Source organism: Vicugna pacos, chromosome 7 (genome assembly GCF_048564905.1).
Source record: "Vicugna pacos chromosome 7, VicPac4, whole genome shotgun sequence".
NCBI classification, from domain to species: Eukaryota; Metazoa; Chordata; class Mammalia; order Artiodactyla; family Camelidae; genus Vicugna; species Vicugna pacos.
Genome location: NC_132993.1, coordinates 52115474 through 52131138, shown reverse-complemented (window position 1 = coordinate 52131138; position 15665 = coordinate 52115474). Strand labels below are relative to the sequence as shown.

The window sequence follows — 15665 nt, the reverse complement described above, 5'->3', positions numbered from 1 at the left end:
AAACAAATATATCTGAACTATATATACTGATTTTTCTGAGGAACTGTGTTATTTCAAAATCTCTTATACCTGCCTAGGAACTTGTAAAGCTACTGCCACTTTTGCTCCATCTAGTGGAATATTGATTTTTGCTCAGTAATAACAAAATACGCAATACAAGCCCTACCTTCTGCAGACAGATGAAATTTGTACTGCACTTGCTTACTGTGAAATGACATTGCATTTATGAAAGAATCATTTATTTAATGTCTTCTTACAACCACCACCGAACCACAGACTCGTGCAAACACAATGTGGTGGATTTAGAAGTAAATCTGCTATTTTCTCTACTTTGCAAGAAATAAGTTGCTTCAAGTAATTCAATTACCCTATTGAATAAGCACACAAACCCAGACTAAGAAGGGCAAGGAAGCTTGAACTCATTAAGGAAGGATAGTCCAATAGGAATCTCAAAAATTACACAATTCATAACAAAGTCTATTTATAATAAGGTTTCCAAGGTAAAGTTAAGAGGAAATAAGGCATTCTCTTTGGCAAAAATAATTAACAAACTCCCAGGTTTTCAAAATTTATTTTGTCAGCATGGGGTGTTCTTTTAATAATCTGCTAAGTCAGTAAGATATATATTAATATTGATAATAAACTACCATTATTAACATTACATAAATGAATTTATCTCTTATTTTGGGCAATGAATAACTGTTTATTAAAGGCATCATCCCCAATGACAGGCACTCATCTGTCAGAAGTATGATGCTGCCAAAGACAGTACTGCCCTGATACTGAAGTCTAGTGTAAAAATGCAGTACACAATTTTCCTTTATTCTCTAGTCCCACCCCAGGGAGTCAAAAGTATTTCAGAAAAGTTTAATTTCCTCTTCTTTAAATTTTTTTTGATGAATTGAAACTTTCTTGTCAGGAGTGGAAAATTCCATGGCAGCCACGGACGGTGTAGATATGTATGGTGGAACCTCGCAGACGTAGCCCCACAGTAAAAATTGGCAGTGACCCATATGTATTAAAAGTGGAGTGTCCCCAACTTATTTGAAAATTTACCCACTTAAATTATCCCTCCAACCTATTGCAATTTGATTTATAATCTGCTGTTTCAACAGAATAAATGAACCCCTAAAAACAAACATACTGTAGATATTTATATCGGGAATAAAATTTCTCTGGGGAGGATGCAATTTATGGAAGCAGAAACATTGGAAGGAAGTAACAAATTGAAGTCCCAGTTTTCTAATGAAGGATTGGAAATTGAGTTCTGCTTCAACAAGCAAGGAAAAAAAGTTGTAATTATTTTTTCACTCGTTAGCATTTAAGTCAGTAGCAGGATATTTCACAAGTTTTAGATAGATTTAAAAAAAATACATTTAGTAAATTTTTTGTTAAGTTTCATTTTTTTTTATGGTCACATATGCAAGTAATTGACAGAAAGGCAGATTATCTGCACAATGCGTTTAACTGTGATAAATACATGTATCTGTCTATAACTCCAGGGCTACATCCGACTAGGAAGGCTGCCTACTGGATTCCAGAAGAGCAAAACAAACACAGGCCTGCCCAGAATCTGGTTCTTAAGACAGATGGACTTTTATTACACATCACGGTCTGTCCGACAGGCTTGTAAACAAGACAGAATCTTGTCTATGATTAATATTTCCCCTTACATAAAGGTTTGAAAGATACAATATACGTTTTTTTTCCTACCAATATGGTAAGTATGCTACTAATCTTCAAGGTACTTTGAATTTTATGTAATAATTCGAGATCCTCAAATAAACACTGTGTTTCCTCCAAGTCTGCACACAGCATTTCCATTACATGAATGGCAAAGTGGAAAAACATGTTCAGGGCTTCACTTTGATTTCCACAACTTCTTTTGTCAGAGGCCACATGCCTATTTGGAATTAGTATCCAAAGTCTAATGCTTCACGAACGGATTAACAAATGGTATACGACCATTTTTCTTGTGATAGTGTATTTTAAGGAGGAGGAAAGCCCCTGTAGAAAGCTGGTGTAGAAAATGAAATTAGTCCCTTGGAGAGGATATGATCAATGCCGTGTTAATCTAACCTTCAGCTGTTAACGATTTGCGTGAGGATTCCCCTTGATGCTGCGGCTTCAACTGAAATATTGTTCTAAGAATTTCTGTGAAATCCCCCTTCTCGTCTTTGGCTGAAAGGAGATTGAGGGAAGTGGACCCTGAGGCTCAACTTTCCTTCTCTGCCTCTATCTGCGTAATTTTTAAAAACAGCAACAAAATAAATGAAAACATTTTAAAATTTCATTTTCAAATCATTTGTTTTGCTGCCATCTTCTAGATGAAAGACTAGGAAAAAGAAACCTTTTGCAAAGCTTGCAAAATGATCCATATTTCATAACTTAGAAGAGTGAACAAGAACGAAGCAATTTGCTCTTCTCATTCAAAATACAGCTCTAGAAAAATAGGCTCCAAATTCAAGTTCACAACCTTTTACCTTTCTTTCAAAGGGCGCCAGAGTTCACAGCTTGTGTTAGCTTAAGGGGTGTTATGAGTAGTGGGATGAGAAGAAAAAAAAACTGCAGTCATCCCTGAAGGGCTGGTTTGTTTTGGTTCCTCTCTCTCTCTCTCCCCCCGCAACCCCCATCCCTCCCTCTCTTTCAGTCTCTCTCTCTCTCTCTCTCTCTCTCTCTCTCTGTACCTTTTTTTTTTTTTAATCACAGTGTTGAACAGAAATAGAGACCTAAGAATGCAGCTGACTTTTCTCGTTGTTACAGTATTATGACAAGAGAACAATCTAATTTCACTTGTGACCTAAGTTAAACTTAAAAAGCTAAAAGAAACACTGCAGCATTCATTTCACTTGATAGCTCCCTGAGTTCTTAATAAATTCATTCCAACTCAACAAAAGATGTGATCCATAAGTGTACCTGCAGGGCACTTAGTTATCCAGTTGTTTTTATAGTTGGTCAATCATCTGATTTCCATAAATTTATACACTAAATTTTCTTACACTGAACTACAGTAAACTGGGTATTTTTCAATAACCAAATATATACAGCCCTTGAGTATGTTGAACGTTTTTCTTGTTCAATTCTGTTCAAGGGAGAGATGAAATAGAGAAAATTATGTATAACTGTTCATTCTTATTTAGAATATTCTGGAAATTAACTGCAAATAATTTAAGATATTATCCTTCACTTCTGACAGCAATGTGCAACCAAATGAGTAGTTTTTCAGAGAACCATTACTATTATGATTATATCATTCTTATTTTATAACTATTAACCTATCTTCTTCATAGTAGCAAATATGAAAACAATTTTACCTTTAGGTTTACTTCCTATCTAAGCAATTTTACACAATCAAATGAAATTATTTTACCGTTTCTCAGATATCTTTAAGTTTGCATTTTATTTTTAAAAAATCCACCTTGGTTTCCCACTGGGCGGTTCATACAAACATTCCAAAGCAATGAGCACTGGGCAGAAGTAAAGCTCTTAAAACAGTAAAAGAAGCAATGGGTGGGAAGCAGGAATGAGAACATTCATCAGTAAAGCGAAGCACAGACTTCTTAGGGAAAGCTTCCCTCGCCTGCTGCTCTTTGGAAAATTCTTGGGTACTAAAGAGCCTTCCATTCATTGATATCTCCTCTAAACACATTAAAAGTTACTCCTTCTCAACAGTACCAGGTCATTTATTGCTCACTGTTGTTTAGTCTCATCATCCTCAGACTTGATCATCAATATAACACTCTAAGAAAATTAAATTTTAAAAAAACCTATCACGTACTGGACATCATTGCAGGCAGAAGGCTCTAAAGAAAGAACACCTCTTTTTCTCAAGTTGCACGCAAGCTAGCAAGAAGAGCTGAGCGGCAAACCGGTGAGCTTACGGTCATGAGGCAAGTGTATATACGGGGTAAGCGCAATACTCCACAGTGAAGAGAGCCCACAGTGAAGGAGTGCATCACGGAGGCTTGGAAAACAGGCACGATTTGCTCTAGAGTATGACTCTTTAAGAGCAGTCTATGCTTAGACTTAAGAAATGAATGGGAGTTGGCCACGTGGATGGTCACATGAAAATCTGGGTCATAGCAAGTAGCAGGGTGTAGAAGAAACAACTACTGCAAAGGGGGAAGGAGAATAAAGGGGCCAGAAGCAAGGCTGGATAGACAGACGCCTCCACAGATCAAGAAAGAAACTGTCCACAGGCAACATGGAACCTGTAAAGAGTTTCCACCCGATTCACATTATGGAAATGTTTGGCTGCAAGTAAGTAGCACTAGAAACAGGGGTACCACTTAGTTGACCACCAGTAATCCAGAACTTTGTGTGACTTTGACTGGGGAATGTCTGCACCCCAGACTGCTACAGCATGTGAATCTGCCTGAGGCAAAATCAGTTTTCTAATAGTGAACTAGAACATCGCTCAGGGCTGGGACGAGGGTAAGGCAAGTGAAGCACTTGCCTTGGGCACAGAATTTAAGGAGGCACTGATAAACTCAGTAACCAAGAGAAACAGTATTTCGAGCAATATTTTAAATAACAATAATCCATGATGAGCAAAATATCAAAAATTTAAATAATGACAGTAACTGAGTTCTTTGGGGATATATGTACAAATAGACTAATTCCCCATACAGTGGGTTTCTTTTTCATTTTATTTGGAGAATTTCAGTTTATTCAGTCAATGTGGGTAACCATCTAACTCACCTTGGAAGCCGAGACAGAACACCAGCTGACACTGATGTTAATGCATCATCCAAATGACCGGGTGGCTTCCCTTTATGAATCCAGCTGACAAGCAGTTCAAGAAGCATCAAGGAAATGAAAAATGGAGTTGCCTGGAAAGGAAATTGCAGAAAAGAGATGCGACTGGGCTCAGTATGAAATTCTTCCAAGTTTTCTGGTTAGTCTCCCGAAGTGGGAGGCCAGAGTGGTATCTCAGAGCAGAAGGTATATACTCCCACCCTAAAGGATCATTTCCTCCCAACAGGCAGAGAAATCTGATTATTTCAGACACACACTAAACAGGTGCTTAAATTCTATCATCTAATTTGGACATGAAATACAGATTTAACCATGATAATTTTATCAAGAAGATAATAAGGTTAGGAGGGACGTGTTTCAAGTTAGGTCTGAAAAATACATTTTAAAATGACTGCAATAATAAGTCTGTTATCTACACGACTAAGGTAGGCTTACTTTAAAAGGCCTTCCTTAAGGATGCACACGATTCTAGTCTTTCACACTGGAATTACAGGAGTAACATTGAAACTATAGGGAAAAAAATGCTTCTGAGTATTGCAGAGAACAAGGTCATTTTAAATGCTTGTTTCTGACATTTAAATTTTATTCTTTCAGTTGGTTTTTTTCTTATATAATGTTTTAGACTCCACTATTAATGACAAATATTGGACTAGGATTGGTATTATAATATGAAAGTAATGAGTTCTGAGGATACCAGTACCACATATTTTTCTGAAAAAAAAAACAGAAAGAAGTAATATCAAATCCTGAAAAAGTTATGGGTTTCACTCATTTGAAAGCTGATTGTGAGTCTTGAAGTTTTCTAAACTCAACTCCCAAGAACATACTCTCTGATGTCATTTTTTTTTCTATTTCTGGTCTGAGCTAGTAAGTGTTGTAGGAACAACTGTGACAGGGTGGGGAACTTCAGTACTCAAATTCTAATTCTGGATATTTCCACATCTAATCATAGCCAGGAACCAGGAGTGAAAAGAGCCTCTGAACACTTCAGAGTTTCAAAGAAAACTTGGTGTAAGTTCAAACTTAGGAAGTCAGGGTTGAACTCAGTCAGCTGTGTATCCATTCTTCAGAACTACTTGACTAAAATAAGGAGGAAATAGTTTCCTGGGAGGTGGTAGACAAGTTTTCCCTTTAGAAACAAAACTGTTATGAATGTCATATTACCATTACATCCTGAGCTTGTGAGGGCTGAATCTGTAATGCTGCTGTGTCCAGGAAAACTTTTAAAAATTTTATCCTATTCTGGAGTGATATTTCAAGGAAGAAAAGCTTAATAGAAGATGGTTGTGGATATTGTACAGAAACTCAGTTCAAGCAAAACTTCTACTTTTGCTCCGTGCTTTTTTGAAACTGAATTAACTTTTATTAGAATTTAATTATTTGAAGAACAGAAGTGAACAAAAGCCCTGAATGTCTTTAACTTACTTTTTATTAAGAGAAAAGCAAGAGCAGCCTCTTCCCAGATAGTCTCACCTTTTGCACATAATTAGGCACGTCTTCTAGGGTCCGGAATGACGTCTCATTGGGCTTCATCATGTAAAACATCATGCGAATTCCCTGGGAAACTGAAACATCCTGTTGGGCTTCTGGGTTCTTCATCTCTGCCCTTGTCTGATTCCCAGCTGGACAGTATTTGTGATTCAGTGGTTGAAGCCAGAGGCTGAACAAAGAGGACAAGATGTGCTGCACAGATGAAGCCCTTTGTCAGAGAACAGCTAGAAACAAAGCTCCATAGAACACAGCCAACAGCAGAGTCTGTGTTGAGAGACAGGAAAACACAAGGATCAGGAACGAGCTCAGAGTTCAGTGGGTGCTGTCCCAGAAACAGGGCGCGTTGAGGGGGGGGGGGACCGTGCCCAAATCAAACACAAACAGTGGAGTTCGGCTGCAGGTGGAGTAACTGATCATTAAGAAAGAAAAACAGGCCAACAAAAAAACTGCACATGCTACCTCCTTGGAAAGGAGAAGGTAAAAATGATAGCAGGTGAAAGTTCACTCTGAAAAAGTGGATGGAAATTCAAAACTCAATCACATGAGGAAAATACATTTTTTTCTGTCCCTTTTGAAATTCACATTATGTTCAGGTTTGTAGTCTCCCCACAGAGTCATATTTCCTGAGAAGACAAGGCGCTTGAATCTCACTTAGTAAGACTAAGCTTGAAAGTCACTAAGCACTGAAAACATCTTACTGGCGATTGCCTATGTATTTCTGTATCATGTTCACTTCTGAATGTTTGCAAACCAATTTAGGGGCATTTGGCTCATTAAATGCTCTGCGTTGTTTAATGGAATCTTGACTATTCACATCTGTATTCTTCTTAGCACCAAGGGGGCCTCTGAGTGAAGAAGCTGTTGAGATGTTTCTGAGAAAACTTATCTCGGTTTTCCAGGAGAAGCATAGGTTGATTTGGCCTTTCAGGTAGACTAGAGGGCACTTAATTGACTGCATCACCACTGAATAAGCAGAGCTTTCTCAGTTAGACTCAGGCCTCCCACCTGGAATAGCTGTGGTCATCTTTTGGCTACCTCCTCATCCTTTAATATGTTTGTATAAATTTAATTAAATTATTAATACATTATTGTTTCAGGAGAAATAAATAGACACTATAGATAAGCAACAAATAAATCACCAGCCAGAGACACTATCAACATTTTGGTACGTGTATAATCAGTTTCACTATCATGTGCTGTACTTGCTGCTAAAAATCACTGTATAATAGGGAAGAACAAATCTGACCCCATATTGGATCTGTTTGGTTTTTTTTTTTAACTTTAACATTTGTATTCTATTGCTTTTGCTACAAGTTAATCACTAAAGGGATGTTGCCTATAAATTCAAACTATTCATAACAGCACATCTCTGGGAACCCTGCCTCCCATATAATGAGTGTTAAGCTAAAATACCTTTGCCTAGCTCATAGCTGGCCAGGCCCACCGGTGAAAAGCTGCAGGAAGGAAGAACTGAACGTATCCAGAACCAGGACTCTACCCTCTCCCCTTTCAGTCTAAAAGAAGCCTGGATTCTAACTCAGGGAAGATGCGTCTTTGAGATACTGCTCCACCATATTCTCAATCTGCTGGCTTTTTGAATAAAGTCTCTATTCCTAGCCCCAACAACTCATCTCTCAACTTACTGGCCTGTCATGTGGCGAGCAGCATAAGCCTGAAGTCAGTAACTACTGTACTGTGCGTGTGTGTGCAATAAAAAACACAGAGCTTATGAAAAAGCGATTAGACTGCAACCACTCAACAACTTCTTAATGATCCATAAGGAGAAAAAAGTCAGAACCTAGTAAAAATAGTAGCACACTTCTACACACAGATGTTATGTGCTAAAGAAATGCATAAATATTGCAATAAATATGGTACTTCACCTTGCAAAAGACCTGACCTGTATTTGTGGAAATGGGCATTGGAAGAGTTGCAGATTGTGAGTTACTGTGGAGAATTGGAAAAAGGCTTATCTGAAATCAGACTAGAAGTTATAAAACCAGACATGGCTACCATGGCTCACAACACATAGGTGGACTGAGGATACTGGTTGATGTTTAAGGCGTGTGCACATATATGCATTTTGTGCAGTTCACTTGAGTGCAGAGAGGGAATGGAAAAAGGTACTATGGCTTCTCCCTTCTTCTGCCAACCAGTCTCCCAGCAGTACTTCCCCTTGGCTTAAGGGAGTTCAAAGCCAGGTGAGGGAGGAACTCAGGAAAGGAAGTCTGCCCCCTGCAGAGCACACCAGGGAAAGGAAAGGGGAGGAATGGATCTGAGGGAAAAATCTCTCAAGGACCAACACACCATCAAAACTTCCTTAACTGCGTCTCCATCGTTATGCAATTCAGTATAGTCGTCCAGTTGGGCTAATAAATTTAATGCAGCAATGAGCATCATGTCATAAATGTCTTGTGCATTTGTGTACATTTTGCATTAAATAGATTCTTAACAGTGGAATTATGTGGTTGAAGGGTTTATAAAATTTATATATTTTTAAATTTTATATATATTCTTATTGAAATATAGTTTAGCTTACAACGTTTTATCAATTTCTGGCGTACAGCATAACACTTCAGTCATACATGAACATACATATATTCGTTTCATATTCTTTTCCACCATAAGTTACTACAAGATATTGACTATAGTTCCTTGTGCTATGCAATATGAACTTGTTACCTATTTTATATATATATATAGTTAGTATCTGAAAATGTCAAACTCCAAATTTATCTCTTCCCACCCTCTTCCCCTGACCCTGGTAACCACAAGCCTGCTTTCTGTCTGTGAGTCTGTTTCTGTTCTGTAAATAAGTTTGCCTTTTTTTTTTAGATTTCACATATAAGTGATATCAAATAGGTATTTTTCTGATTTGATCATTTTCTTTTCTATTAGCTTAGTTTCTTTTTGGTTTTTGTGACTCAGTTGTATACTTTTGATTTGTGTTTCCCCTGTTTTTCAAGTATGTTAACCCCTTACTATATTTGTTTGCTTTAGACTGGTAGTCATGTAGGCTCGAATACATCCTAAAAAGAATGAAAATAAAAAAAAGGAGAGGAAAAAAATCTGTATTTTCTTGCTCCTCTCTCCCACTTTTTATGATTTTGACATTTTTTTTGTACATCTTCTTGTTTATTCTCTTGCAAATCATTGTAGTTATTGCATTTCCAATTATGGTTTTCTCACTTCTATAGCTTCCTGCTTATTTTCTATTTAGAGTAGACCTTTCAACATTTCTTTTAGGATAGGTTTAGTATTGAAGAATTCTTTTAGTTTTTGCCTGTCTGTGAAACTCTTTATCTCTCCATCTACTCTAAAGAATAGTCTTGCCAGATAGAGTATCCTAGGTTGCAGCCTTTTCTCATTCAGGACTTCAACTATATCTTGCCACTCCCTTCTGGCTAGAGTATTTGTGTAGAGAAATCAACTGAAAGCCTTATGGGGGTTCCCTTGTTAACTCTTTGTTTTTCTCTTGCTGCCTTTAGAATCCTTTCTTTAACTTTGGCTATCTTATTTATAATGTGTCTTGGTATAGGTCTATTTGGGTTCTTCTTATTTGGGACCCTCTGTGCTTCCTGTACTTGGATATCTTTAGGTTTGGAATGATTTCAGTCATGATTTCTTCAAATATCTTTTCAATCCCCTTTGCTTTTTCTTTCCCTTCTGGGACCCCTATTATGTGTAGGCTGGCATGCTTTATATTATCCCATAGGTCCCTTATATTGCTTTCATTGGTTTTTACTTGCTTTTCTGTCTGTTGTTCTGATAAGGTGATTTCTGTCATCCTGTCTTTTAAGTCACTTAGTTCCTCTGCATTACCTGGTCTGCTTTGACTGCCTTTAGCTCAGCTTTTATCTCAGCCATTGAGTTTTCTGTTTTTAATTGGCTCCTCTCTCTAATTTCTATTTCCTTTTCATAGCTTTCTCTGTTTCTATTCAGTCTCTCTCATTCTTCCGTGCTTTTTTCATCCCCTTTTGAAGTCATGATCTAGTAGACTGTCGAAGTCTATCTCATGGATTGTTCTTTCAGGAGACTACTCTTGTTCTTTTAATTGGGAGTGGTTCCTCTGCTTCTTCATTTTACTTATATTTCTCTGGCTCTATGGATTTAGGGGTATCGGTTATCTACTGTGGTCTTGAAGGGCTGTTTCATATTTTGTTTGTTTTTATTTAAAGTGGGAGCATTTCTGTGTAGACTGTGTACATCTAATAGTTTTGTTGTGGGGCTGTTCTCAGTACGGATGGTTGCCATGTCTTTCTTCTGGTGTGTTGGCTGTTACCCCTTTGATGGGGTGTGGTTGGTGTTGTGATCAGAGCCTGCCCTGATTGTTGTTGTTGAGCAGGGCCTCCTTTTTTGTTCTGTGGTTGTCACAGCCTTGACAGGGGCCGGGTCTGCTCCCCTGTTGCTGGAATAGAAGCTCCTAGACCCGTTTCTGAGCTGTGGTGTGTGGTAGGCAGGCTTGGAGCAGTTCAGCTGGGAGGAAGAGTTGGCAGGAGACGTCCACTGGGAGGTCCCCTCTGTGGTGTTGTCTGTCACTTGTTATGTGGGCTTACAAAGTACTCTTTGTTGACACTGCCTTTGTCCCTGCCTTAGCTGTGGGAATGTTGGCCACCTGCTCTAATGTCCCCCAGGTTCTGGGCCCCAAGAATCACCAGTGCAGATCTGCCAATGTCAGAGGCTAGGACCCACCGTAGCAAGCATGTGGTCACACAGCTGCATCTGTGGTGCCCCATAAGGTCAGAGCAGATCCCAGTTCCATCTCCACTTAAGGTATTGTCTGCCAGCCTATTGTAGATACCTGAACTCACCCACACCGTGTGCCAGAACCCCACTCACTACCTGTTCCTCCGAGAGGCGCAGGTCCACAAAAAGCCCAGAAAAAGCAAATCCACCCTCTCTACCTGGGGCTATTAGGAAATCTCAGCCCTGCCTGTGAAGCTGCAGGGCCACTGGGTGTGGATTCAGCTTTCAGCCCCACCTCTGCACAGCAGTGATGACTATGACTAAGCCCCACCTCTCTACTCGCGAGAACACACCTACAATGGAGGCAAAAGGAGAAAGCAGCTACGGCGTGGCTGCCTTGCACCGCCCCACCCCCCCAACACACACACACATAATCAGCAGTGCTTTTTTATGGGGGTCCTAGGCTGTTGCATTCCATACACACAGCCAGCCAGAGCTCACACCACCCTCCAGTCCCGAGGCTGCCTCTGTGCAGTGGGCCCCAGCCTTCTGCCCAGGCTCCAACAGCCTGTCTCAGCATGTCCCTGCCGACTCACACCTAGGGCTGGGGATCACAGAGAACCTCCGTGTCACTTTCCATTAGTTCTGTCTGCCAAGCAGCTGCCACTTACTCCTCCAAGACTCAGTATCTCTGCTTCTGTCCCCGCTGACCTCCCAGCTGGAGAGTGGACATCCTAGCCTGAGGGTGCCTTTCTTCCTATGCTGCTCCCAACCTGCAGGACCGGTCCTGCACCAAATTTTTCTTTTTTCTTTTTTTTCCCCCTTTTATTTCTCTTACCAGATTTTGTGAGAATCCTCCTGTATTTTGAAATGAAAGATACTCTGCCAGAGTTCAGTAGGTGTTCTGTGTGATTCAGTGGGTTTATAGATGAAATTCTTGGTCTATTTGTGGGAGAGGGTGATCTGTGAGTCTCTCTACTCGCCATCTTGGCACCTCCTCTATATCCTATTTTATTACAGGTTACTTACAAGCCATTGAACACAGTTCCCTGTGCTCTAAAGTAGGACCTTGTTGTTTACTTATTCAGTGCATAGTGGTTTGTATCTGCCAAACCCAAACTCTCAATTTATCCCTCCCTCTCCCCTCACTCCCCTCCCCTCCACATCGGTAACTATTAGTTTGTTTTCTACATCTGTGAATTTCTTTCATTTTGTGAATAATTTAGTTTGTGTCATTTTCTTTAGATTCCATATATAAGTGATAGCATATATTTGTCTTTCTCTGTCTGACTTACTTCACTTAGTATGATAATCTCTAGGTCCATCCATGTTGCTGCCAATGACATTACTTCATTCCTTTTTATGGCTGAGTAGTATACACAGACACACACACACACACCACATTTTCTTTATCTGTTCAGCTTTCCTTATCTTGGCTCACTTCTCCTTGTCCTATTTTACTCCAGTTTTACCAATGAGTTCAAAGCCCAACCAAAGGATGATTTCCATATACAGATTCTTCAACCATGCTCATATGCATAAACAATACTCACTTTAATTTAAAAACCATGTGTACTATATTTATTTTACTTGCATGACAAAATTTCTATAGTTCAAACACTGAAAACATAAAATCTTATAATATGCACATTATTATGAAGAATCTCATTATGGAAGTTATTGAAAGGCTATTGTTCTCCTATGTTAATACACAGTACAGTAAACGTATGTTTTAATAGTAAGAAACTGCCAAACTGTTTTCCAAAATGTATGTACCTTTGAGCATTCTCACCAATACGAGAGTCCCAATTACTCTGCATGCTTTATAGCAGTTCGTATACTCAGGATTGTTTTTATTTTTTATCCTCTTTTTCAGATCTATATGGCGGCATAATTTGTGTAGAGTATGTAAGTTGTCACAATGCGAAGTTTATTATCTTCATTCCTATTGTATTTCTATATATTTTGAGGGCATTTTTTAGAATATAGCTATGTGTTGCCAAAAAATTTAACACTGTCTCTAAGAGTCTTCGAATCCTTTGTATTAATACTTTTCATTAGAAAATGGCACCGTATGACACTTAAATCACTCTCTCTGTTTTCTTAGATCAGATTTTATTACTTTTGGCCAAAGTCCTTTCCACGATTCAGAAGGCAAAGATCAGGTAGAACATGATCTTTAAAGAAATTTATGGCATGCACTTGAGTTCAGAACATTAAAAAACAAACAGTATTTCAGAAGTTATTTCTTTAAAATCCCATCAAGCTAATACATCTCATTGTTATTTTAACAGTAGTCAGAGCCAAAAGAGCAACTCCAAGTGCTGCACTCATATCAGTGTCAGAATGTATGTAACTTGCTCTTTATAGGATTGATTTTGAGTCAACGTTGGAATTAATCCAAATGCACAGTGCAGAATAAAAAAATGTGGAAAATCTCAAGAGCATTTCTTGAAATAGCTCATGAGAGTCTCCAGAAACGGAATGATTTCTTTTGGAAAATGTTTGGAAATCACAAAATAATGCATATACCTCTTAAAGATTAATCTTGTGTGTAGTAAATTTTTTAAAGGTTCTGACAAGTCCAGCAGCAAATGCATTTATTTTAATTTGTTCAACTTGCAGTTTCTCAACTGTTTTTACTAAAGAATTCCTGTTAATCTACACTTGCAAACACCTCTGAGAACGTTTATTACATAGTGCATGGTCTGGGAACTGCTGTCTTACTTAGGATCTCTACAGTGCCATCTCTCTGGAGGGGAAAAAATGGACACCTATCTTTGGTAATAGTAATTAATGCCTACTTATTTGAAGGAAAAATCACTATAAAAGACTTGTATATTCCTAAAAATAAGTAAAAAGACAAGATTAGTTAGTGTTCTACAATACATACAAAAGTGTGTTTCTAATAACACCAGCAGATCAGACAAAGCCCTTTACCTAAATATCCATCACAGGAACTGCTGCCTGTTGATGAAAGGACCTGTGAACCTTCTTTTATAAAACAGAGTTGAAGCAATTCATCTAAGACATAAATCCAATTCTTATCATCCTCTAGGACATGTGGTTAAGAATCTCTCTCTAGTTTCAGGACTAAGAATAATGTGTTTCTCCTGAACAGCATTTGCATTACTTAACTTTATGGATGCTATGAATCACCTACCTAATCATGTTTCCCACTTCAGATGGTTTAATATGTAGCTTAGAGCCAAATTTATGACATAAATCTAGCAAGTGTGTAGAATTCAAGCAGTGGCATATTAAACTCACCCCTGGATCCACACTGATTCTGCCCATATTTTTCTTGTTTAATTTTTATCCCCTTTTTCATTCTATTTTATTAAGTGTTATTGAGTGTATTGGTGTAAGATGTTTCAATTTCTTCTTGTCATGAGGTAAAGATTTTTTTTTTACAGTTAATAGATTAGTTAATGAGTGAAAAAAAAAGCAATTCTATAGTTAGATAGTGTCTCATTTTGATAGGCATTCTTAGGAGACACCTGTAAAATTTTATTATCTTCACAAAAGCATAGATTTCAATTAAGAAGAGCCAACAATGAATGGACTCACACTGCTGGTGATACCAGTGGAAAAAACTGGAATGTTTTAGGGCACTGAGTCATTATCCAAGCAAACTGATGTATTTTTCATTTACTTTAATTTTTAAATTTCAATCACCATCTCCCAAAATAAAGAGATCAGTACCTTTGAAACATAGTTGACTTTTACTTCAGACTTTTTCTTGGAGAAAAAGGATTAAGTTTACTCAGTGTTTTGTAAAAGGAACTGTGCTGCAGTGTACTTCAAATATACAACTGTGATGTTTGGATCCTCATTTTGGGTCACAACAAATAAGGGTCTACAGTAGTACTAGAAAAAACAATTCTCAGTAACATATGTCTCTACATCACTTCCCCATGTCTTCCTCCAGGAAGTTCAGGAATCCTACCTGGGGGATGTCTTCCTCCAGGAAGTTCAGGAATCCTACCTGGGGGTCGGCGTTCCTGGTTGGAAAAGGACAGTCCCACCTTGCTGGTGTAACCCCTGCCCTCGAGGCTGGATGACTCCACAACACAATGACTCCAGAATTCACCTTATAATCAATCACTGTTCTGTTGCTGCCATCACCTAATCAAGAATTCTTCTGTTTCAGCTGAAATCGGAAATTTCTCAAAGATATCTTCTGTTCATTTTTGCTACCGCTTCTGGAACATTACCGAGCATCACTGTCACCTGTCCTGTCCAAAGGGATGAACTGGATGCCTCATGATCTGCCTGCTGCTTTTTCTCTCATGAAAAAAAAACCTCTGGAGGCATGGGGTTCTTTAAGAGAATAAACCCCACACAAATATATCCAAAGCCACATACATTCTACCTCATCCCCACTCCCTCAAGAACTACATCAAAATGTAAAACTTCTACTCTTCAAAAGTCACTGTTATGAGAATGAAAAGACAACCTCAGACTGGGGAAAATGTTTACAAATTCTGTATTTAATAAGAGACCCAGATCCAGAATAAACAAATAACTCTGAAAACTCAAAACTCAAAAGCAACCTGATTTTTAAAAACTGGGCAAGAGATTTGAAGAGACACTTCACCAAAGATCATTCAAATGGCAAATCAGTACTTAAATAATGCTCAGTGTCATTATTAATTAGAGAGATGCAAATTTAAATGGCTACACACCAATCAGAATGGATAAAATTCACAGGACTGGCGATAGCAAGC

The 15665-nt window shown here is 38.4% G+C and overlaps 1 protein-coding gene across 3 annotated transcripts in view; it reads right to left on the bottom strand.

Annotated features, from left to right (window-relative positions):
- AGMO (alkylglycerol monooxygenase) overlaps positions 1-15665 on the bottom strand; it is a 314274-nt gene that overhangs the window by 279172 nt on the left and 19437 nt on the right. For all 3 annotated transcript variants that reach the window (XM_031674224.2, XM_072964907.1, XM_072964908.1), the window contains exons 3-4: positions 6232-6513; positions 4702-4832 (exon numbers count right to left, since the gene is read on the bottom strand). In XM_031674224.2, coding sequence (XP_031530084.2) covers positions 4702-4832; positions 6232-6357 — 257 coding nt within the window. In that variant the 5' untranslated portion in view covers positions 6358-6513. The remainder of the gene's footprint in view (positions 1-4701; positions 4833-6231; positions 6514-15665) is intronic.